Below are 23,914 nucleotides of genomic sequence, written 5' to 3'. Positions count from 1 at the left end.
CTCTCGCTCCAAATCTACGTGAGCCAGCAAACCTTGCACGATCAATGACTCAGCAAATAGTACCAAGAGCAATTACTCTGGCTTCTTGACGGGTTAAAGACAGAAGCATTGTCTTTAGCTAACAAAAGGTAGACTGCAGACATGCAAAAGCTTTAATAATGCAGAACATAGTGGCTGCCAAACTTCCCAGAGTATGGTTCTCTTCACAATTAGTCTCTTTACTCCCTTAATAAATTAAATTAAAGTATACTTTTCTGGGAAAGACAATATAGGTAAGTTGACTAACCGCGAATCACTTATTAAGGCCTTATTGACCATCGATAATCCACAGAGGGCAATTTGGAAACCAAGGAGTAGGAAAATGGGTCCAAAGTGATAGCAAAGATGACTGAGAACAGAGAGCTAAAGCTGTCAGCTTCGGACCCAAGTGATGTCCCCAGCTGCAAGACTGAGCCACACCATTCTTAGTCCTGCGTGAATACATGGCAGCTTGGCAGGTAGACGGGGGACTGCAACCTTCCTCCTTTCAGAGCAGTCTCTCTGGAGTACTACATGAATTGCAGCTAGCTTTGTTAGGAACACTAGCACCACCTTTTCCAAACATCCAAACTTGTACCTTTGTTTGCTCTTCAGTTCAAGGTCTGCTGCAGTGGCAACACTGTGTCTGGTATCACTGGAGGCTACAACCAGGTGAGTAACAGCTTCAAGTTCCGGCACTTGCTCAGCTTCAATGAACTTCACTATCCCCAACTTACACTGTTCAACAGTGGGGAAAGTAAAGGCAGTGTTACTGACAAGAAAGCATGTGTTACAATAACCATAGCAGTTCAGCTGTCCGAAATGATGGCTCCTGCTGGCTAAGGAGAAGTTCACATACTCTCCATCTCTTTAGCAGTGCCCTCCACTTGCCTCCTGTCAAAGCAGTGACCTCCGATAAAGTATCAGCGTTACAATTATTGACACTCTGTTACTTCTCTGCTGAAAAGGCATGCTTCATCAACAAGAGTTTTGCAACCTTAATATCTTTAGGAAAAAAACATAGGAGTAGGCTGCAGTCATGGTTGCTTCGTAATCAGCTCTGAGAACTGCCAGCTCATCCCATCCCTTCTCACCATGGCAAAGCTCCTTCAGGCATTATGTGAAGTCCCTCAAAAAATTCCCTCAGGGCAACTGAAGACCTGGTCAGAATTAGTTACATGTGTTCCCTCCAGCCTTCCATTTCTCTTGTCTGTAGCCATCCCCATTACTACCCCCAGTTCACCAAGGAACAGCCCCGCAGCTGCAAGTACCTGTTCCAGCAGCTCTGGTGTCCATGGGCTATCTCCAATTACCCTTTTGGCTGCATAAAAGCTCATCCCTGGAGGGGGCTGAGGGATTCCAGGACCTCCCACACCACTCGATGAAGAGCCCTGAGCCAAGGGCATGTTTTGTCGACTCTGAGATTCATTCAATACGAACCTAAGCAGGTGGGAAAGGAGTTTCATTAGAGGCTTTATCAATCCACATTGCCAGCTGACTTAGATGCCAGAACACAGAATAAAAATTACTTGTCCAACTTCATTTATTTTTCTTTAATTAATTCTTTCACTTTGACATAAGACAGAATTTTACTGAGTTGAGACTCAGTGACCAGTTATCCCAGCACATTCTGCAAGAGCCAGAACGGTCTCATTATAACTGTTTGAAAACAAACCTTGGTTAGGAAAGGGAAGGATCCACTGGCATTTCTGAAAAGAGTTATCTCAGGTTACAAACCAGAAAGAATGATCTCTTTCGTATTAGAAGTGAATACTCAGACAGTACCACATTCAAGAAACTTGTACTAAAAGCTTTAACAACATTTGTATGAATTCTATGAAAAACGCAAACCTAACAAGGGAAATAGTGAAGCTTATGCAACACGACGAAGTGGCAGGAAACCACCCTTGATATATTAAAAAAAAAAAAAAAGCCTTGGCAAATGGCATGTTTAGTGCCGGGCAGGGAAGGAAAGCAAAAACCATAAAGGTTAAGTTTACAGATCTTAGTCTTTTTGGAGACTGGCTAGTCTAGCTGTCCTGTGCACATCTCCATACTCTCACAAAAGCCACTCCACCACTACCTGCATCCTTGAAAGCTGGTCAACACATGAAGGCATCAGAATTGTAACGCAGAGACCAACAAGAATTATTTTGCTCCTGACAGCCACAATCTGTTCTGCATTTAGCGCATAAGCAACAAAAGGAAGTAAACAGTCTCAAAAGTAAGGATAACCATTCATCCAAAGTCTTATTAGTTAAAACTTTGAACACTTGAAATTCATTATGAGGTTTAAGCCCTAGAGTTATGCTTTCTGGCTGTTTTACTGCATGCGGTCTGGCAAGGCTAATTCACAACTGGGCAATGACAGGGCAAGTTCTACAAGGCATAAATTAGCTGTAAACAGCGGCAAACTTGGGAAACTCTCAGAGGAAAACTTGAAGAGACAGACATTCAGAGCCACAGACTAGCTGAAGACAGGCTCTGAGCACCTTCTGGAAAGAACACGAAATCTTCACCCCTACCCATCTCTCTGAGTATTTAAAAATTGTCATGCTTGGCCAGAGTACAAAAGCATGAAAGGAAGTGAAGTCTCACTGCAAAGCCCAAGAACTTCATCTGCTGAAGCTACAGCTATGGCAGTATGGGGGTGAAGGTAAAAGCATAAACCTGGGCAAAATTAATAGTATGAGCTGTGAGCAGAGGAGCAGGCTAGGCATTTTAAAGTATAAGTTGTAAGACTCTACACATTCGGATGGTAAGGAAGTGGTCCCCAAAACATCTGATGGGAACATGGCCTCCAGCAAAGCTACATGGAGAAACAGCACATGCTTACTATTTTAAAAGTCATTCCTTTAGGTTAATCCACTTGAGCAAGCAAGAGTTAGGTGCTCAGAAAAATCCTACAGGAATCAATTACCAGTTAGAAACAAGAAATGGGTTCTACTGTTAAAATTATTTCTATTTTCTTTCAAAGCAAAAGCTCCCCTAGCAATACACAGACACTAAAATTCAGTGGAAAATAGATTTTGAGAAAGTATTGATTTTAGACACTAGAAGATTCCTAACAAGCAGTGATCAGTAAATTCAAGTTGCTCTGCAAATTATTCTCGCTCTCAGAAACAGTGGTCACGCCAAGACACTCCATTACAGTTAAAACATTTTTCATCAGAAAACAGATGAAAGATAAGTCTTGTTATTAAAGGCTCAATTCTGGAAAGCACAAGTTTTCAGAGATTACTCTTGCTTATGACCTTGGAGGAATAAGCCTTAAAACTCAAATGCAGGAAGATGAGCACACACATTTTGGTCTGGCTTCTATTTTAAAGGTTTGGTTATTTAACAGATAGCTGACATGTCTCGCAACTTCACCTTGATCCCAAAAGAGGTCAAGGACAGAACAGCGTAACACCTAATTAAGTAGAAAATAGGCATTTTGTTAAATAAGGAAGATGGTGATCCCATTCTTAAAATTCAGATCCTGCTTCATATCTTACTGAAACATGTAACTGGCTTCGTTTGAGCTAGGAAATAACAGCATATTTTAAATGTTTCCCAGCATGCAGTTTGTAATGCTTCACACATAAAGAACACATCAACACTAGAGAAGACTGGTATTAACTCTTACTTACCCATAAGGCATAAGAAGAACATCCAACATAAAGTCCAAAAGCAGCTGTACAGTCTTTGGTTTTTCAGCAAGATTAAATGGAGAAGCTGCTGCTTTCAGTGGTTCAGCAGGGTATTTCATGTGAAAAAGGGTTGGTATTAGAAGATGCATTAGGCTGAAAAACAATTATATTTACTGCAACCATTTAAAAAAAACCACACCTGTTTATTCTTAACATTAAAGAGAGAAACCTTTAACAATAAACCTGGTCCTTTATAGCAAAAAAAATATTAACAGAAGTTAAACTGATTCACAACCCCGTGGCCTCTATTTGCCATCTGATGTACTCAAAAATAGAAGGCAGAAGATAAATTGGGATTTGCACTTAAAATAGTATGTATATGTCTGCATGCATGTGCACACATACACCTGGAGAGATAAAAGTCACTGCCTCTCCAGACTTTTAGTTTTGTAAATATGCCACAAAATACAGTCCAGGACAGTCTCATCCATAAGAAAGTTAAGTTTCAAATCTGAGTCTGCCTAGAGCAGAAGTTGATCAACACTGTTCAGCTTTTCCAGTACCAGCATGGTGGAAACCCATCTCAATGTAAGTAAGAAGCAGGTCCATAATTAACAGTTTTCCAGAAGTTCTTAGTAGACAGCAGTTCCCAACTTGTCTTTTTTTATTTATTACAACTTGGTGTTTCAAGTGAGTAGGAATTTTAGGTTATCTCACAATCTAGAGTGGCCAATCTGAGCTATTTACTGCTCTTCCTGTTGCTGGATAGAGGATATTTACTGAAGATCTGGCCTTAGGCTGGAAACCAGAATTTGATGAAGATGGGATATGGGATATGGACAGGGCATATCCATTGTAACACACGCCTCTTATCATACAGGAAGTCTGCTGCTACAGATCTTGTATATTATTACAACATTAGACTATATGAATTCTTTGTACCACCCAACTACTGAATTGCTGATCCAAATTGTACAAGCCAAGAACACTCTAAGCAATGAAGAGGTCACCGAGGAAAAAAAAAAACCACTGTTAACAAGTATACATACTATTTTACTAAAATGATACCAACAGAATTCACTCCAAGCTTAACTAGTTATACCTGTCTTGCTGTGGTTGAGGTTTTCCTTCCATTGCAGTGAGAAGAGTTGGAGCCAATTCACACTGTTTTTCTACAGGTAGACGGGGGTATCCCATCTTAACATAAATTATGGTAAAATTCTAAAGGAGTAGAAAAAGCACACAGTATTGCATCAATGCAAAAGAAATATCTGCTCTTTAAACTCTTCTTGTGTATTGTTACATAAGTGGGCGTTGGAAACAACATGTTTTGGAAGACCAATTTCTTAATTCTAAGGCTCATTGGACTGACAGCTATTAAAGGGGAGGTCTTGCTGAGCCTCCCCTTTAAAAGGAGGAAAACAACAATGCAAAAGATCTCTCTCTAGCTTCTCTTATTCGCTGACAATTTCACCAAAAGCAGGTTTACCTGAGCAACAGCTTCAAGGAAAGCAAATATGTTCTCTCTTACCTACTTCTGAAATAAAATAGAAAGCAATATTGAATAAATACAAAGTCAGCAGCATAGGCAAGGTTTCTCTTGAAAGAGAAAGTTCTTGATTTCTTCTAAATCATCATAATGAAAAGCTGCAAATGCAATCCAAACAGAGTCCAGTGATAGGACAGCACAGCAGAGCAATACTGAATACTGAAATATCTAACTGCTATCATGTTGATCCAAATCCAGCGAAGAACTGTAGAGGTAAGAGTTATGTGTTCAATGACCTGGTTGAAAGCAGTGTTGAAGTGGATAGCATTACAGTTCTTTGTAGATGGTACTTGTTAAAATTTTATGAAGCCTCATAGCACAAAACAACATGCATCACTCAGATAGATGAATGAAAACAGATTTGTGACATGTCCAGCCAAAAGCACAATTTATGCGGTTTGTCTTCAAACAGTGGTTCTTTTACTGCTCTTCAGAACATGTGCTCTAGAAGCCCTTGGCCATTTCTAAAAGGTGAACTCCAGATAATCCCACTTGCTTAAAGACAATCTGAGATTACTTCTATGTTACTGCTGTTTATAGTATAAATATTTTGCCATCAGTTTCTAAGACGTTATGTTTTCTATTTATGCAACGTATGACTGAATAGTCAAATGAGAAGGACAGAAAATTTCCCTCAGATTTTTTCACTTTTTTTCATGATGGTGATTTGCAATAGATCTACCACAGTTGAAATAAAAATTGTCTTCATAGTTTCACAAAAGCATTTTAAAACTATTTTCACTTGTTAAACTACATTGAATGAAACCATCTAATAAAGTTTCCCCATCTGTAAAATAAGGGGGTTTTCATCTTTTCTTACTCAGCTAAGGTCTTGACCCTAAAAACACATAAAAATATGTGTTCTCATGTGTTCAGAGAAATATAGATGTTTTAAGTAAGACTCTGATCACACACGATGTTTTAAGACCCCAGTTCTGCACGTATCAGGATAAGGATTGGTAGCTGCTTGCAAAATGGAGCTTCTAACAATTAATAGACCCTCCACAATACAAGCAATGACAATTCATGCATTCATGAACTATCAAGAGTAATTATCAGTAATCTGAACAGACTCAATAGTGTAGTTACTTTATGAAATTAAGTTTCACCCACACCAGACTATAAAGTTTAGTTTAAAAAATCTCTTGAAACATCAACCTCATGACAATAACATACTTGCTACGAAAACTGACAGAGCTAAATACAGGAGCTTCAAAGAATATTCTGCTTGTTACAAGTAAATCAGTAACTATTATTGGAAAAACAGATGCTTACAGTGACAAAAGACACTGCAGAAGGATCTTGATATTGAACTAGCAACGTCTCCACTGGAAGCTGAATTTTTGGACGACTTTTGATGCGCTTATTCAGATGAACCAGCAGCTCCATGACCTGAGAGGAAAAAAACCAAAAAACTTGTAAGAACCACCATTAATTTTACTGTTTTGGACTCCACACATCACCCTCAGTCCACTAGGCAGGCCTACTATAAACAGATCAGGCCTGAGCTTCCTGATTATTTAATAAGAAAATGGCAGCCATCACTTATTGTATTATCTTGAAACCACTCTGACATGCCTCACGTCACTGTTAAGACAAACACGTAAAAAGTCCCAAACCCTGCCACCGGTAACCGGTAACTTTCATCAACAGAATGTTAGGAAGAAATGATTACTGAGGATGACCAGTTCTTTCTACACAGTTGGTTACTATCCCTCAAAACTAAGCCTGGCTCGGAAAACTGCATTTCCTCCATTTTAAGGAGGATGTTGGTCTGGAGACCTTCGGAGGTCCCGTTCAAGATGAATTACCCCATGATTCTACAATCCCGTGAAGTAGTTTCTTAGCATAGCATCAGCAAAGTGTCATTTGTAAATCCATTAAATGAGATACCATAACTGAATGGAGGAACTTGAAAAACTACAACCTCCACTCTGGAACCGTGGGTTCTGAGAAATCACACCGAACATCTGCATCTCACTCACAAGCTCTATCAGATTCTCAAGCGCAGTGGTACAAAAATATAAGTGACATTACATGGAGTCAGCTCAGCTCCATTAGGACAGAGCCAGTCCTAAATGCATGTTGACTTCAAGTAATTCAAGTCAAAAAGCCAAAGTGGGCACACTGTCCTGTGCTTTTGATGGCTCATTACTTTGGTCATACTATGGTGAAAAAGCAGCTAAATTGCTGTCACTGAAGTTTGTCATAGAAACTGCAGAACCATATGCTTGCTGAGCTGCATATGAGCTAAGACATCATCTTTGTATCCGCTCCACGACTAGGTATGAAACGAAAAAATGTTCACATATAATCTAGAGAAACTGCATAGTTGACCACAAGCATGTGATTGAGACCAGAGATAAGATGACAAACTAAGTAATGCTGACACCTATTATAACAGCAGTCACAAATTCCTATTACTTTAGAGAGGAAAAAAACTGTTTGCACACACTTTTTTTGTGAAGGAAGAGAAACATATGACTACAACAGAGTCTCAGGAACCTGTTCAAATGTGAGGCCACATCTGCAGTACTGTATCCAGTTCTGGGCTCCCCAGTTCAAAAAAGACAGGGAACTACTGGAGAGAGTCCAGCGGAGGGCTACAAGGATGATCAGGGGATTGGAGCATCTCTCCTCTGAGGAAAGGCTGAAAGAGCTGGGTCTGTTTAGCCTGGAGAAGACTAAGAGGGGATCTTATCAATGCTTGTACGTATCTAAAGGGCAGATGTCAAGAGGATGGGGCCAGACTCTTCTCAGTGGTGCCCAGTGACAGGACAAGGGGCAATGGGCACAAACTGGAACACAGGAAGTTCCATCTGCATATGAGGAAAAACTTCTCCACTTTGAGGGTGACCGAGCCCTAGGACAGGCTGCCCAGAGAAGCTGTGCAGTCTCCTTCTCCGGAGATATTCAAAACCCACCCGGACATGATCCTGTGCAACCTGCTCTAGGTGATCCTGCTCTAGCAGGGGAGGTTGGACTACATGATCTCCAGAGGTCCCTTCTGATCCCTACCATTCTGTGAAATTACCCATGGTGGCTGGTGAAAAAAAGACATGGCTGGAAAAGATGTGGGTACGTGTGAGGGTTTAGTTCTTGTCCTGGTTCTCTAATCATTAATATGAAATCAGCGCACTAAGGATCTCATCCAGCAGTATTCATCTGACTTGCGTCAGGCAAATGCATGCACTTCAGAGCATGACAGCGTCTTAGGTTTTTGCTGGCTTCACATGGGCTGCATGACGCAACACAGTATCCAGTCTGGCTCAAATGCCTCCAATGCATCCATGCTTCTTGGAGCATATCTGAACCAGCAGAGTAAATTTACCCTGGGTTAGTTCTTTGTGTGACACTGCTAGGGTAACCAATTTGGTAAAAGACAGTCGAGAGTTGAATTCAAGGCATCTGTCAAACCATGGCTTTAAGAGGGATTACCTTTTCAGCGTAAATGGCTTAAAGTATAGGTATTGCAAGCTTATCCACATAGCTAGACTACACCCTAGATCTGGAAACGTATGAGGACAATGAGTTCAAATTACTGAATAGTGCAGTAATATTGACCTGACAGTCACAAAATTAAGGGTAGGGATAAGACCAACAAAGCAATATGTTAAGGCAGCAGGAAGAAGGGAATTTTAATTTCTCCTTTCCATTCAAGCAGTACAAGCTTGAGAAGAAAGTTAGTCTGGGTAGTCAGAGTAAAATTAGAGTGAAGTCAACCCATCTGGTGCACAGAATGAATTACACTGTGCTTCTAAAGCTGGGTGAAAGGAATTCCTTGAACTGTATTGATCTACACTTCAGCAGCATACTGGCAATACAGATGTTCTTTGTAGCTCATATACCTATACTATTAAAAGCTACATTGTTAATTCAATTAAAATAGTGTAAGTTTTCACACCACAATTAACTATGTTGGCACACTTTGTTGATGTTGTTTTCAACCACTACAACTGGGGGAGAAAGACATGACATGGGATGGCAGAGTTCTGTCACTGCCTATAGTCAGTCACTAGGTGAATAAAGAGTTTGTTCTTCTCTTTCCATTCTATTTCATCTGCTTTATCAGCCTTTATTAGATTAACTTTCCAATTGCTTGAGTGCTCAGGTAAAAAAAAAAAACAAACAAAAAACCCCCCCCAAAAAAACCCAAACCACTTTCGGTTTTGCCTTAACGTGATTTTGAGGCTGAGTTGAACAATAGGCACATTCTTCATTGTCCACCAGGCAAAATTAGTACTGGAAAGCTAGGTATTTGTGTTTAAAAGTCATTAGCATTTGAAAAAGCATCAGACTTCTTAGGACATTTTCCAACCACATTAATGGCAAAGTAAGACCACATAGAAGACTGAAAAGCTGAGTTCTGATGTAAGTAACAGAAGGCAATGCGCACATTGAACAGATTTACCCGCAGGTTATACACTCCACACCAAATCTTCACTGCTGTTCATCAGAATAAAAAACTGACAGTCTTCCCCTCCCCTCTGTCTCACTGATAAATTATTTTGCTATGTAATAAATACCAAAAAAAAAAAAAAAAAAAAATCAACACATACAGAGCCTTCTTGTTACATTTTGAATTTATTATGAAAACACAATACTGAGAAAGTCAGCTTCCCTTCACTCATATGGAAAGAGCAGAATTCAGAGTAATTTCCTTGACTGTATTGAATTTGACAAATACCAAGAAGTACAGGGAAGTGCTGTAATTGCTTATAACATTATCATCATCATCTTGTATAGATAAAGATCTAGAGTGTGAACACATAGAAGGAAGAAGAAATGAGTTTTATTTCATTATTAATTCTAACACAAAAACTACAATGTACCATAAGAATGCTGTGTGATTTTGAGAGGCCTCTTAAAATTTAATTTTCAAAGGAGTAGTCCTCCCCTTTCCTGAATCCCACAACACTCAAAAAAAAGACCCCTAGATAATACATTCCAGTTTATGGGAAAAATACCATGTAAAAATATGCTAAGAAATTTCACTAGCTAGTTGGATGCCTTTCTTCACAGCTTCAAGTGCACATGGTAAGCAGGTATTCAGAAGAACCCTCCATCTGAGTTGGAGTATCTGTCCTTCAGCACAGTGGAACAGCTTCACATCTATGGATCCACTTCCATGTAATCACTCCCAGGACCATGTTTTGTGCAGAACTTCTAGAAAAATCTGTGTTCTAGTTACTTGCAGGTTCTGAAATCTACTCATAAAACTAGTGAAGGCATTATCATTTTCCTATTTCTACAAGACAAAGAGGGGATTATAAAAAGCTTCTTTTCCACCCCACCACCCCAACAGTCCGTTTGCACTCTGCTCAGAAGAGTTTTGGTCCACCTCTATCACCAGGCAGCTGCTTCTGATGAACAGCTGCAGGGACAAGAATTCATCCTTTGCTTTCTGATCCAGCTGCTCAAATCTCATATATTCAGCTGCTGGTTCCTGGCAGAACAGGAAGCACTAGCAGGTGTTCCTCTGCCTGAATCCAGACCAGGTCAGATCTCTTCTGTTGTTAACACTAGGGTTTGCGATCCCCTTACACAACCCCACAAGTGCTGCTGCAGAAGACTTGTGCAAGAACACAGGTCTTGGAAAAAAAACCTGCTAGTAAACAGAGTTCAGATCTCTGCAACAGAAGGCAGCTACGTCACTGAATTCCTTCATGTTCATATTAAATTCCATCTTCAACACTGTTTGGTCCTTCCCTGGCCATAGGAATAGAGGGAATGACCGGTACATGTCAGGGAACTAGGGCCAGGCCCCACAGCCCAGAAGGCAGGCTGCCACAGCTCCATGCCCCCAGGTCCAACCAGGAGAGGCACACATTCACCAGTGGGCTTCACTCCTAGAGACCCACACTTGCTCCTCCCCAAATCACCTAGGTTCATCCCTTTCCCTGCCTTTGGTTCCTCCACTAAACATCTCATAGAAGGCTTGTGCAATTTCAAAATGCTCTTTCCCTGCATCCCACTGTGTCCACTATCCCTAGGTAGTGCCCTCTCTGTCCAAAAAGTGTTCTGGCATTGACTCATCTTGATGGGTTTCATGTCCCAACAGTGGGGCTAAGAGTCTCCTGAGACAGAGAGCTGAACAGGGTGCCCCTTCCTCTGAGTCCTTAACTTGGGTTCCTGCCTGCCATGGTGCCTCTGTGTTCCTCTGGGCTTGTGGAAGTGAGCCTTTGATGGGCTGATGGCTCCTACGATGGGCCTGCGAGTAGCTGAGGCAGGGTGTACACAGTTTCCTGCACTTGCTATTGTGTCTCTGTGCTCCTTTGCAGGTGTCCAGATGAGCTTTTATCCTATAATCTAATACAGGTAACTGAATTCCCCAGGTACATATTAAATTCCACCTCCAAAACTGCTTGGTCCTTGCTCCTATGCCTGTGACCAGGCAAGGACCAAACAATTTTGGAGGTGGAATTTAATATGTACCTGAATGAATTCTGTGATAAAGCTGCCTTCTGTACCAGGGAACTGAATTCCTCCAGGTAGATATCATTAATAATATTTCTGTTATGAGACAAGTGAATGACATCAATGAGTATGTCTTTATGGTCTTTCGCACATAGAAGTGAGCTTGCTCTATATGTGCATTCACCTGACTTCTGACACAACAGCACTAACCTGGAAGCCACAGCAACTGCCTTTATGGCAGGAAGTCTTGCCCTCAGGCTAGCTCATAGCTAGCTAGCTGTAAGTGGAAACAAACGCAGCCCCTACATATCTGTAAAAGCCACACATTTGCAAAAGACCTTGCTGATACAACCAATAACTGCTTTCTTTAAGTCCAAACAGTTGTAATAAATCCATTCTCTACCAGGCTCACTCTTTTCCTCAAACAGTAAATTTCTCCACCAGAGAACATCCAAGTATAGTAAACCATGACACATCAGGGGCATTTCCTTCTCCCTGATCAGGGCAGCATACCATTATGGTCAATTGCACTCTTACCTTTTTACGAACTCCTTCCTGTGTGCTGGACAGCTTGAGGAGAACAGGGGGTAGGAATTTGGAAATAATGTTCTGTAACTGCTCATCTGTTTCTGCATGGCCAAGACGCAAGAACACACGTTCAAGTTGATCTGCAGTTTTTAAATAAAAAAAAAAAAGGAGAAAAGGAAAGAAACTGGTTGAAACTCAAAACTGCCATAGCAGGAAAACAACTTTTTCTGAACATGCCTGTCGTGGTTTTACCTCAGCCGGCAGCTGAGCACCACACAGACGCTCGTTCACACACACACCCCCCCCCACCCCCACCAGTGGGATGGGGAGGAGAATGGGAAGGAAAAGACAAGACCTGGTGGGTTGGTATAAGGACAGTTTACTAGGATAGCAAAGGGAGAGGGGAAGACAAAACAAAACAAAACAGTACTTAACAGAGTATATGAAACTGGTGATACACAATGCAGTTTCTCACCCGAGGACCGTAAAACTCAGACCGCACGCTCAGACCTGTCCTGAAACGGGATTGTCCTCGAGCCACATGTCCTGGAGCTGCTACTGCCCCTCCCCGGCTAGCCCCCTTTTATGCTGAGCATGATGTCACATGGTATGGAATACCCCTTTGGCTAGTTTGGGTGACCTGTACTGTCTATGTCCTCTCCCAACTCCTTGTGCACCCCCAGCCGTCCCACTGGCAAGGCGGTGCGAGAAGCAGAAAAGGCCTTGGCTCTGTGTAACCACTGCTCAACAACAGGTCCACATAACAAACATCTCTATATTATCAACGTTATTTCCAGCACAAATCCAAAACATAGCCCCATACTAGCTACTGTGAAAAAGGAAAAAAAAAAAAAAAAAAATTAACCCTCTCAGCTGAAACCAGGACAACGCCCCAATGGGCTTCTAAGAAACGCTGCACACTATTCTTAAATTACTTCCATCTCAACAGCACAGATCCATCCTGTATTTTAGCACTACCTGAGCAAACTGTTGACGGCAGAAACCAGCCTGAGAGCTTCCAGTACTAACCTCCACAACTATGTGGAGACCACTCCTATCAAAGACAGAAGCAATTAAGATTTCCTTTGCTTCACACTGTGTTTCAAATAGAGGCTAAAACAGCTCCAAAGCTGAAATGGAAGGTTAGGATATTCAAGTCATTCCCTGCCCTTTCTGCTTTGACAGCAAAGGTGTTCGGCTGTGGGGATACTAACTTTTGAAAATATGCTTGCTGTGATCTGCATTCAGACCATGTTGTTCCATTATCTCCACTAGTTAATCAGAGGGCAAAAAAATCTTTTCAGTTCTTATTATTATTCTTGTTAAACCTAGGGTTGCAGGGACCCCATTGCTTGTAGATGTGTCAACAGAACAAAACCACCAAGCACATACAAGAGAACCCAAGAGCAATTACAGCTAATATTGCAGAAGTGAAAGAGTCTAGACAAAACACAAGCTACAAGCTTGGGGCAACCCATACCATGGCAGTTGCACACAAATAAACAGGCTGCACACCTGAAAGCACAAGAAACAAGCTACAAAATGAAAAACAAGTTATTTGAAAGCTTGAGACTACTGTTCAAGGGTAAATTTAATACCCATGGGAGTATTCACAGGACATCTTGACACAGGCTAACCTGTTCTGCCCACAACTTTCTCTTAAGCCACTTAAGTCTTCCAGAAAATCTTTACAAAGCTGTACAAATGGTGACTGAACCAGATACTGATTTATTATAAATTGTTGACCTTTCTTTCAAAAGACAGCATTATCATCAATAGGAATCAAATTGCAATCATGAAACACAGGACATATTGCTGTAACTTAGAACACAAAGCTCCTATTATCATTCTACGAAGCTGGTGGCATGTTGTAACAAATTCGCCTTCCTGTAACCAGCAGGTCTCCTCCCCAAACCCAGGAAGGAACACAAAAAAAATTTTTTTAACATCTGCAAAGAAGTAGAAGTTCTAACTCCTACACAATCAAGAGAAGTGGGGGGAGCAGGGGAAGCAACAACATCTGTTTTCTCAGTGAGACAGCAGAAGATCATTTCAAGGAAACAGATGAGACTAAAATCTTCTGTCAGCAGCTCAAGCACAAGGGTTGAGGACCATCTGTCTTTTTATAAAGAATGGAAGAGTCCCCACTTTAAGTGTCAGCATGCAGCTGCCCGGACAGCTAAGCCAGAAGCAAAGCAAAACCTCCTGGTACAGCAGCATTGCTGACAGCTGGACCTTGTGCATGGGATCAGGAACGTCTCTTTTCCATACTGCAGCACCACAGGCCAGATCCACAGGCAGCAAGGAGACCCAGGGCTTTTGAAGGGACTACAGGTCTTAAGACATCCTACAAGGAGGAAACCATCTCCCCCAAAGACTAGTGACCTGTTGCAAGCTGAGATTAGAGAAAGACCAAGGAGAACCCTCCTTCAGAGGAGGAAGATCCCTGAGCTGGCTGTAAAGGACTACAGAGGCAAAAAAGTAAAAAGCACTGGTACAGGGCAGAGGTAAAGACTGAGGTGAATTGATGTAGTCGGAACTTAAGTGAACAAAAAGGATGTTCAAATGCAAATACAGCTCTAGTCAACAAAACTATCATGATGTAGCTGCAGAAGGCTTTACTGTTCTATTTTTTAAATCTGTGCTATTCCTGCACTGAGTCCTCACAGCACCATTCCTCCTCTGCCAGCTGCAGATTAAACACAAACGTATCCTTCCAACATTTTATTTTCTGCTGAGCAAATACAACAGGCAGCTAAAAAGACAGAGGACTATGAAATTTCCCTGTCAGTGAAATTACAAGCTAAAACTCTGCAGCACCTACAATGCAAACTGACTTGAGAGTCAATTTCTTGTTTCAGATAGATTTCAGGGAACAATCAGTCTGTAGCTAGTCAATGCCTTCATGATATTTATGTCATATTCCAGTATTTTTTTTTAAATCCTAACAATGTCTTTCTCTCTTCACCTTCCTTTTCATGTCATACTCCCCCCACAATGATCTCCCCCCGTCCAGGACCTCCACAGTGTCTCTCCACCCCACCAGCACAAGGGGATTGCCTAGGCCACACAAAGCAGCTGTAACAACTTAAACAATGAATGAAATTATCAAATCTTTCCCCTGGGACCTGGAACTCCAGGAGATCATTGCAGACCCACCATCCTCAAGCAAGCCAACTGAGGAACCTCCCCAACATGTTCCTTCACATGGCAACAGTTCAGACTCAAGTGTAAGGAAACACGAGTGAAGTTATTTCTAAAGCCATTTGTTGTAGCCACTGGACTACACACTTTCCGAAAGGCACAGAAACCACTCTGTGCATGCCCACAGGAAGTGCAGCAATGCACTGAATTGCAAGCATCTATTCCATTTCCAGCTTCCTCCATTATCTGCTGTTACAAGCAGCAACTAGAATTGTAATAATAATAGAGATCAGAAGGAAAAAAAAACCTACCCCCCTGTTTACGCTGCCTGTGAGACGTGTTTATTACTTTCCCCATATCTCTGCTACCTAGTCAGTTAAGCCCTGATACTGTCATCAGGTATCCTCCCCTTAACCATAAGCACAACAGGACTATTCAGCAAATTCAAGGAAACTAGTTGCCTGGCTGCAGTTAAAAAAGTGGTCAGGAGTTTGTCAGAGCACTCTCCCAGTGCTGCTGATGCAGACTGTATCCATAGCAGTGAGACAAGAAAACAAAGAGCTATAAACCCTCCAAAGTATTGCACATCAACCATCTTCTCCCTAGTCTTTATTCTAACAATTAAGACCATCTCTCAAGCTGACAGCATTCATTATGGGAAAGCATAAATCCTGGAGATTTAAAGCACCACATGCAATGGCCCAGGAGAGGAGTGGAAACGCAGTATCAGGGACTCAGATACTGTGTCCTACTTCCATGTGTGCTGCAGACATGCTGGCTGGCATGGAGCAAGCTCCCTTCCCTCTCTACCTTATGCCTCCTCACAACTATCTCCCAGCCTCCCTGTCCAGCTGGCGCCATAGAATCATAGAATCTTTAAGGTTGGAAAAGACCTGTAAGATCAAGTCCAACCATCAACCCTACACCATCATGTCTACTAAACCATGTCCCAAAGTGTCACATCTACATGTTTTTTGAACACCTCCAGGGATAGTGACTCCACCACCTCTCTGGGCAGTCTGTTCCAATGCTTGACCACTCTTTCAGTGAAGAAATTTTTCCTAATATTGAATCTAAACCTCCCCTGATGCAACTTTAGGCCATTTCCTCTCATCCTATCACTTGTTACTTGGGAGAAGAGACCAATACCCACGTGGCTACAACCTCCTTTCAGGTAGTTGTAGGGAGCGATCAGGTCTCCCCTCAGACTCCTCTTCTCCAGGCTAAACAACCCCAATTCCCTCAGCTGCTCCTCACAGGACTTGTTCACCCTTCACCACTTTGTTGCCCTTCTCTGGACACGCTCCAGCACCTCAATGTCCTTCTTGTAGTGAGGGGCCCAAAACTGAACACAGGACTCAAGGTGAGGCCTCACCAGTGCTGAGTACAGGGGCACACAGTCCTGCTGGCCACACTATTCCTGATACAAGCCAGAATGCTGTTGGCCTTCTTGGCCACCTGGGCACACTGCTGGCTCGTGTTCAGCCAGTTGTAAACCAACACCCCCAGGTCCTTTTCTGCTGGGCAGCTTTCCAGCCACTCTGCCCCAAGCCTGTAGCGTTGCCTGGGGTTGTTGTGACACAACTGCAGGACCCGGCACTTGGCCTTGTTAAACCTCATACAGTTGGCCTCGGCCCATTGATCCAGTCTGCCCAGATCCCTCTGCAGAGCCTTCCTACCCTCAAGCAGATCGACACTCCTGCCCAATTTGGTGTCATCTGCAAACTTACTGAGAGTGCACTCAATCCTCTCGTCCAGATCATTGATAAAGATCTGGCCCCAAGATTGAGCCCTAGGGAACACCACTTGTGACCAGCCACCAACGGGATTTAACTCCATTCACCACCACTCTCTGGGCTCGGCCTTCCAGCCAGTTTTTTACCCAGTGAAGAGTGCACCTGTCTAAGTCATGAGCTGCCAGCTTCTCTAGGAGAATGTTGTGGGATACAGTTTCAAAGGCTTTACTGAAGTCCAGGTAGATAACATCCGCACCAAGCAGACCGCTGTGCGTCAGGCATCAAACAAGACTAAAGGTTTGCTCCCAACCCATTTCACATTCCCCCATTGTGCACTTCACGAGGTTTTAAGAATCAAGCCAAAACTTTCTGCATCTAGTTTTACAGCCCCCACTGCCTACTGTAAAATGGAATGGTTGCGCAGCTGTAATTTCGGGGGGGGAACACTAAGTTATATGATAATAAAATAAATAAAGCAAGAGGTCTAACTTGCTTTGCTACATGCCATACAACAAAAGATGACACAAACCATTTTGAATAAAAGCCTTAGAACTTACGAATCTTACCACAACTGGACAGTAACAGCACTGAATTTTAATCAGAAAGCTTTACGTGCCTCAGCCTTTAACTTTGCTAGCCAATACTGAACTTAAAATGCAGTCCATGCAATGACACATTTCCTAAAATTTTTCCTTTTGAAAGTTTACTAATATAGTTAAAGGTAATTTTTAAAGTTTTCTGGAAGCCCTGGAAGAAAGAAGTAACGGAGGGATGACATTTTATATAGCTTTGTCCCCATCTAAAAAGCCAATACTTAAGACATCTGAGATTTTACAAAAGCTTCTCCTTCTTCAATCTCACATTAAACCCCCATCTCAAATTTAGCACTGTAATATTTTCTTAGTATTGGTTCCCATCTATAGCACTGCCTGTATTGGCTAATAATATCTCTTAATAAAATTACCTCCATTGTCAATCTACTGCAGTTCAACTCTGGTGAACATGAGGCCAGGGGAAGAACACACTGTCAGAGGCAAAGGACCAACTTTTACTGCAATTCAGAGAATTTACAAAAGAGAAGCTAAAAGATTGCCATTATTTTATTTACACCGATGAGAAAGTCAAAGGGAGAAAGGAGGAAAGGAAGGAGACTTCACTGGAAGCACAAATGGAAAACCCTGTGCCCAGTTCTGCAGGGCTCTACATAAAGCACTCCAAGAACAAATTCGCACATCAGAAGCAATGGAAAAGTGTAGGGTGCACCAAGATCACTGGGAGTCTTCCAGTTTTGCTCCACTGTGGAGAGCCCCTTGCTCTGCCAGGCAGAGTTGGAAGGAGTAACCCAAATAAAATTAAACCCTTCAGCACATCACTGAATTCATATTTTTTGGGATACTCTTGCAAGTTTCCCTTTACAAACATGAAAGCTGGAAGCAATGTCTTGAAAGAAAGATGATTGCTACATCACCCACAATCTGCTCATGAGCTATGCGCCAACCATAGTCCCTGTCATACTTGCCCACTACATTAGAAAGCACCTGAGAAATCACATCTGATTTAATAAGTTGCTTAGAAACATCATACATGTGCCACAGCTATGACAGTCGGCATTTTACTACGGATTAAAAAAAAAAAAAAACACAACCAAGAATGAACTACAAGAGTAGAAAAATTAATACAGGATAATTGTATGTATTTTAAAAATAAAACTAAGTCCATGCAAAATTTCTAACAGATATTCATGTATTTTGGCACAATCAAAATTTCCTTCCATGTTTCTGCATAGTATTTTCACACAATATTTCATTTTTTTGCGGTGTTTTCTTGGGAAAAAAAAAAGTGTTTACAAGAGGATGAACGTAAATATGGAGAATTTAACAACGGGTATTGCATATGAAGAGATGTTACTTTCACCTGTATATTAAAGAATCAAAATCGCAGGAAAACAAGGTATATCTTTGGATCCCTGTGTCCAGTAGCAGTATCTGATTTGTGTGAACAGACATGGTGTATTTGGAATCTGAAGTCCCCAAACTACCATGCCAAAGCAGTTACCTATCCATGAGAAAATGCATATTTCACTCCTGGTTCTTTGCAGTCTCCATTTAAGACTACAGGGAGGAATACAGGTTTCAGCACTTACGAGGATGCCTCATGCAAAAAGGAAAGGAATAGATTTCAAAACACAGATAACATATACAAATCTTACAAGAAAGTCACACTAACAGCAAGGCTCTAACTCGTGCTTTATAAACTTCCAAATCCTGCAACACTAGCCATAAAGGGGTCAGAGCTATTTCTAAGTCTTGTTACTTCAGAACTGATCTTGCAGTCTCCCAAACCAACAACAAAACCCCAGCCTGCTCACTGAAACAACATGCCCTTTCTTCCCATTCACTACACAGTAGCTTGCCAAAGGGAACAACTGAGAGAAAGACACAGAAAGGATAAAGTAAATAAATAAACAGCTTAGTGTTTTCCCTCTGTCAACAAAGGTTGTTTCCCTTCCCTTCCTTCCTTCTTTTTTTTTTTTTTTTTTTAAATTAAAATCACAGAAATGAACTCTTTCAATGCTTGGCCTGAGGTAGCTAGTTCATTGTTTATCCATCTTTTTATCAAAGAAATCTCCTCTCAGTCTAGCTAAGTGCAGTTCCATTTCATATGCCTAGGTTCTTCTTGTCCTTACGCAAGATAAAGAATTAGCTCCCTCTGGCATTCATAGATATTACGCACAGCCTGTCAGCTATTCTGCACAGACCCCTCAGCAATGTGTATTTGTGTAGCTGAGTATAAAGTAAAAATCCACATCTTTCTTTTTATGAAAATCAGGTAAAGAAACTACCAGGTCTAGGACACGTAAAGCTAACTGTACTTCATAATTTAACTAATCACCACAAAAGCATCCCTGGAACCAAAAAAGAAAGTCCAAATCAGAGCAGAGTGGGACAGCAAAATTATCTGCATAAAGCCAGAATTTATCTTCACTTCCCTGAAAAGCATATGTTTGACAGATTAGTGGGATTGCTACATTAAAGCATGTCTAGAACTCTGTTTCGGTAAATCAAACAAAGAAACAAACAAACCCTCCTCCATTACCTGAAGTCTGTAGAACCATTACATCACACTAGCATCCCCCACATTTGCTCCAGAAGGCCCTCTACCAAATAATGACTACTGGACACAGGGGTGTTTCAACTTCACTGCTTGGATAGGAGGGTAGTTCTGGAGAGGTCCCTGCTAAAGCAAAAGCTCAAACACACCCTTCAGTCCCTCCAGAGCCAAGCAATTGTTTCTGCACTGTTCCACATGCAGAAGAAAGAATGAAGTTCTTGTCTATTGCGCCACTGCTAAAATAGGAGTCAAATTCTTGTTCAAATGGTATTAGACTCCAGGAGAAAATATATCTCATATGATTACAGTAGCAAACAGTGAGTCAGGATTTGCTGGTGCTATTCCTGGCTCTACCAGTAACCCATCGCATGCCTACAGCCAAATCATTTAAGGGGGCATTTGTAAAAGTAGGCCAGCCACCAGGTTATTTTACAAGATCTCACTGGAAGAGACTGGGAATGCAGGATATATTCTCTTTTCTCATCCTGTTCTTCCATTTTATAGAAAAGCTTATATAAAAGCTTGAATAGCATACCGAAACTCAAATATTTGCAACATGCCAGCCTTAGGTTCTCCATTTGAGTGGCTGACTATTCTTACTCAAGATTAACTTTCCTTTCTTTTGCATCAGAAATCTTATGGCTTCGGGGCCAATTTACTAATTTTGCAGCAATTTTTAAACTACTGTATCTCCATTCTTATGCTGTCTTCAAACAATTTGTCCTGTAAAATGGTCAGCACCCTTATACAGAGTTTAAGCAAACAGAGTTTTTGTGTTTGACTGGCACTATTGATAAAAGCTTCCTATAGCCATGTGTATATAAAGCAAGGAAAACTGGTTTTCCAATCTAAACCAGTAATTTTTCTTGTTATTTTGGGACTATTCATGATTCTAAAAAGGAACAGATTTCTTTCCAAATATGTTGAAATTTAACTATTCAAATGTATCAAAAGACAGTAGGCCCACTGTTGCTGGCTGTTTAGTTGCCCTCTCTTTCTGTACATGAAATTACTTTTTTTTCCCCATTAGCTTTAAATTTTATTTACGACTACAGTACTTTCTGTTTAGTGACAGATGCGGTACTAGGGGAAAAAAACAAACTAAACAAAAAAAAAAAAAAAACCACTCTCCTTCCTCCCTCTCCTGCCCCCCCCCCCCCGCCCCAAAGAAGATTTCTAAACAAACCAATAAAAATGTCTCAATTCTGAAGGATGCAGTGGTCAAATAACCTGAATGACATCATTTAATTATTAACATGAATCTCAACCTAAGGACATTTGTCCTTTCAGCGCAGCTTAACACAAAGGGCTGCGTACCAATTGGCACATGGTTGAGGACTAATTTTTCTTGCAAGATCAGATTTGGAGGCTGGGAAGCTAGATTACATACAGATAAAAGCCCACGAGTTACAAGCAAGAGATGTCACACTGACTGGTTTCACTAAGGGGAATCACGTTAGCATTGTAAACCTGACAATAGAATCTCCTGAATGACAGTAGTAGTGGGGTCTGTCACGGTCATGATTACAATTTATCCCAGTTGTCAATGGAATAAACAGCTTGGCATTTGTGTCCTCCGATTCAAGGATCAGCATAACTGATAGATCCTTCTAACTCCACCATGAGATCCTGGCTCTTTGGCTACATAAAGGACATCCCCACCATTATCATATGCCTTATTCCGCTCAACCTGGTTTCAGTAACATCTAACAAAGATGTTATCTACACAGCAGCACACTGAGAACAACCAAAAAACTCAAGTGACGCATCACACAGAAATGCCATAGGTCTGAAAGCCAATAGCACAAATATGCTCAAAGTATTTCTTCTGCCCTTCCTCTCTGGTGGTTGCCAAGTACTATTTCAGGGCAACCAAAGGCCCTCTAGATTGGCTGAGTCATACATTATCTTGCTGTTAACTCTTCACAGTTGTCCACGAACTAGCTCTATTCCAACACAGGAAAAGCAGGAAAACAAAAATCCATGCTTTTACGTTTCATAGATTTCTCCAAAGAGAAGCTGATCATTTACTGCACGGGACTGAGAAAGTGATTTGGAGGCAACAAGCACATAGAACTGGATTTCCGTGCCCTGCACGTTTGGTGGCAAAGACATGCACCTCCGATTCTGGCTGCCCTCGTCATGTGCCCAGAGCTGCAGAGGCTGCCGATGTGTTTGCATACCTACCGTGAGACATCGCATTGCTCTTACAGTACGTAAGAGGTCTGCGCGGACCCATTAATGCTTCAGCACACGTTATTTTTACAGTAGTTCCGTAGTTAAAAGATGGTGACCGAACAAAGCAGAGCGAGTGCTAGTAGGCAAGAGCTGCCGCTCGCCCCTTCAGGGAGCGGGGTGACAGGGGCTGCGGGGTGCTGACGCTACCCCCGCACCGGGGGGCTGCCGGCTCCGCGCCTCGCCGCCCCGGGCCACGCCGGCAGCCGTCCCCGCGGGTTCCCTTTCGGCGAGGAGACACCGCACACACACACACATACCCCTCCCCTCCCCCCCAGCGAGCAGGCGAGTCGGCCCCGCAAGGTCACGCAGCCAGGAGCGGGCGCAGGGCCCAGCGAGCCCGCCCTGCCCGCGGAGGAGCCAGAGCTGAAGGAGCGCCCCCCGGCCGCCCCAGCCTTCAGTTTCCGCTTCCCGACATGGCTGCCCAGGCCCGGGCCCGGGCGCGGGCCCGCCGCCGTTACCGCCTCGCCAGGCCGGGAGCTGCGCCCCGTCGCAGCTGGGCCGCCGCCGAGAAGAGCTGCGGGTCCGGCCCGACCCCGCCGCCGCCCCGCGCCCGCGCTTCCCCCGCGGGGACGGAGCCCGATCGGGATCCCCCGGCGCCCCGGCCACTTACTGAGCTCGTCCTGGGCAGCTGCGGCGGCCGCAGCCATGTTGCCAGCTGGGGAGGGAAGGGAGGCGGCGAGAGACGCGCCGCAGCCGCCTGGCCCTGGCCGCTCCCTGCCTCCCGCCCCTCTCCTCCGCCGGCGGCTAGGCACAGGCACAGGGCCGGCTCCCTCCTCCCGCTCCTCCTCCTCCCCCTCTCTGCGGCTTTTCCCCCAACGCCAACCTCCGCGAAGGACGGCGGGGCCCAGCAGCGCCCGCCCTCCCGTCACCGCCGTTTTATATTTAGAAAGAGCTGAGCAATCGTCCCCGCCGCCCGCCCCCGCCGCGCACACGCACCGGCCCGCCGGCGCCGCTCGGGCTTGGCAGGGGGCCTGTACCACCTCTCCCCCCCCCCGCCTCCCGCGGCTCCCGGTGGGTCCCAAGGAGAGGGGCGGGGGGGGGGCGCGGGGGGGCAGCAGACTGACCGGAGTCCGCGCTGACCTCCATGACGGCCGCCGCGCGGTCCGCACGCTCCACAGGGGCGGAGGAGGGAAACGGCCCGGGGAGCCGCGAGCGGCGCAGCTGCGCCCCCTCTCGGCCGTCGGTGTCTCCAGCAGCCCGCGGGCGGTGAGCTCCGCCCACAGCCTGGCCCAGCCCTGCCTGCAGCCCGGCCCCGCCCACAGCCTGGCCCAGCCCTGCCTGCAGCCCGGCCCCGCCCACAGCCTGGCCCAGCCCTGCCTGCAGCCCGGCCCCGCCCACAGCCTGGCCCAGCCCTGCCTGCAGCCCGGCCCCGCCCACAGCCTGGCACAGCCCTGCCTGCAGCCCGGCCCCGCCCACAGCCTGGCCCCGCCTCGCCCAGTCCCTGGCACAGCCCCGCCCGGCCCGGCACCACCCACCGCCCCGCGTAGCCCGGGCCCCGCCCGCGACGTGCCGCTCGGCAGCTCTCCTCACCCGCCTCTGGG

At 43.8% G+C, this 23,914-nt stretch overlaps 1 protein-coding gene across 3 annotated transcripts in view; it reads right to left on the bottom strand.

Moving 5' to 3' along the window:
- Positions 1-23,535, bottom strand: part of ECPAS (Ecm29 proteasome adaptor and scaffold) — a 67,937-nt gene extending 44,402 nt beyond the window's left edge. The window contains exons 1-7 of one of the 3 annotated variants that reach the window (XM_075739562.1): positions 23,438-23,535; positions 12,154-12,284; positions 6,475-6,591; positions 4,753-4,871; positions 3,651-3,803; positions 1,290-1,458; positions 617-756 (exon numbers count right to left, since the gene is read on the bottom strand). In XM_075739562.1, the coding sequence (XP_075595677.1) occupies positions 617-756; positions 1,290-1,458; positions 3,651-3,803; positions 4,753-4,871; positions 6,475-6,591; positions 12,154-12,284; positions 23,438-23,459 (851 nt within the window). In that variant the 5' untranslated portion in view covers positions 23,460-23,535. Of the gene's footprint in view, positions 1-616; positions 757-1,289; positions 1,459-3,650; positions 3,804-4,752; positions 4,872-6,474; positions 6,592-12,153; positions 12,285-22,983; positions 23,403-23,437 lie in introns of those variants that run through there. The other 2 variants (XM_075739561.1, XM_075739563.1) reach the window with 2 other exon arrangements.
- Positions 23,536-23,914: the final 379 nt, after the last annotated feature.

The sequence above is a fragment of the Balearica regulorum genome, chromosome Z, assembly GCF_011004875.1.
Source record: "Balearica regulorum gibbericeps isolate bBalReg1 chromosome Z, bBalReg1.pri, whole genome shotgun sequence".
In the NCBI taxonomy this organism is placed as follows: Eukaryota; Metazoa; Chordata; class Aves; order Gruiformes; family Gruidae; genus Balearica; species Balearica regulorum.
Note: the sequence above shows the minus strand (reverse complement) of the source record. Positions and strands in the feature narration are given on the sequence as shown.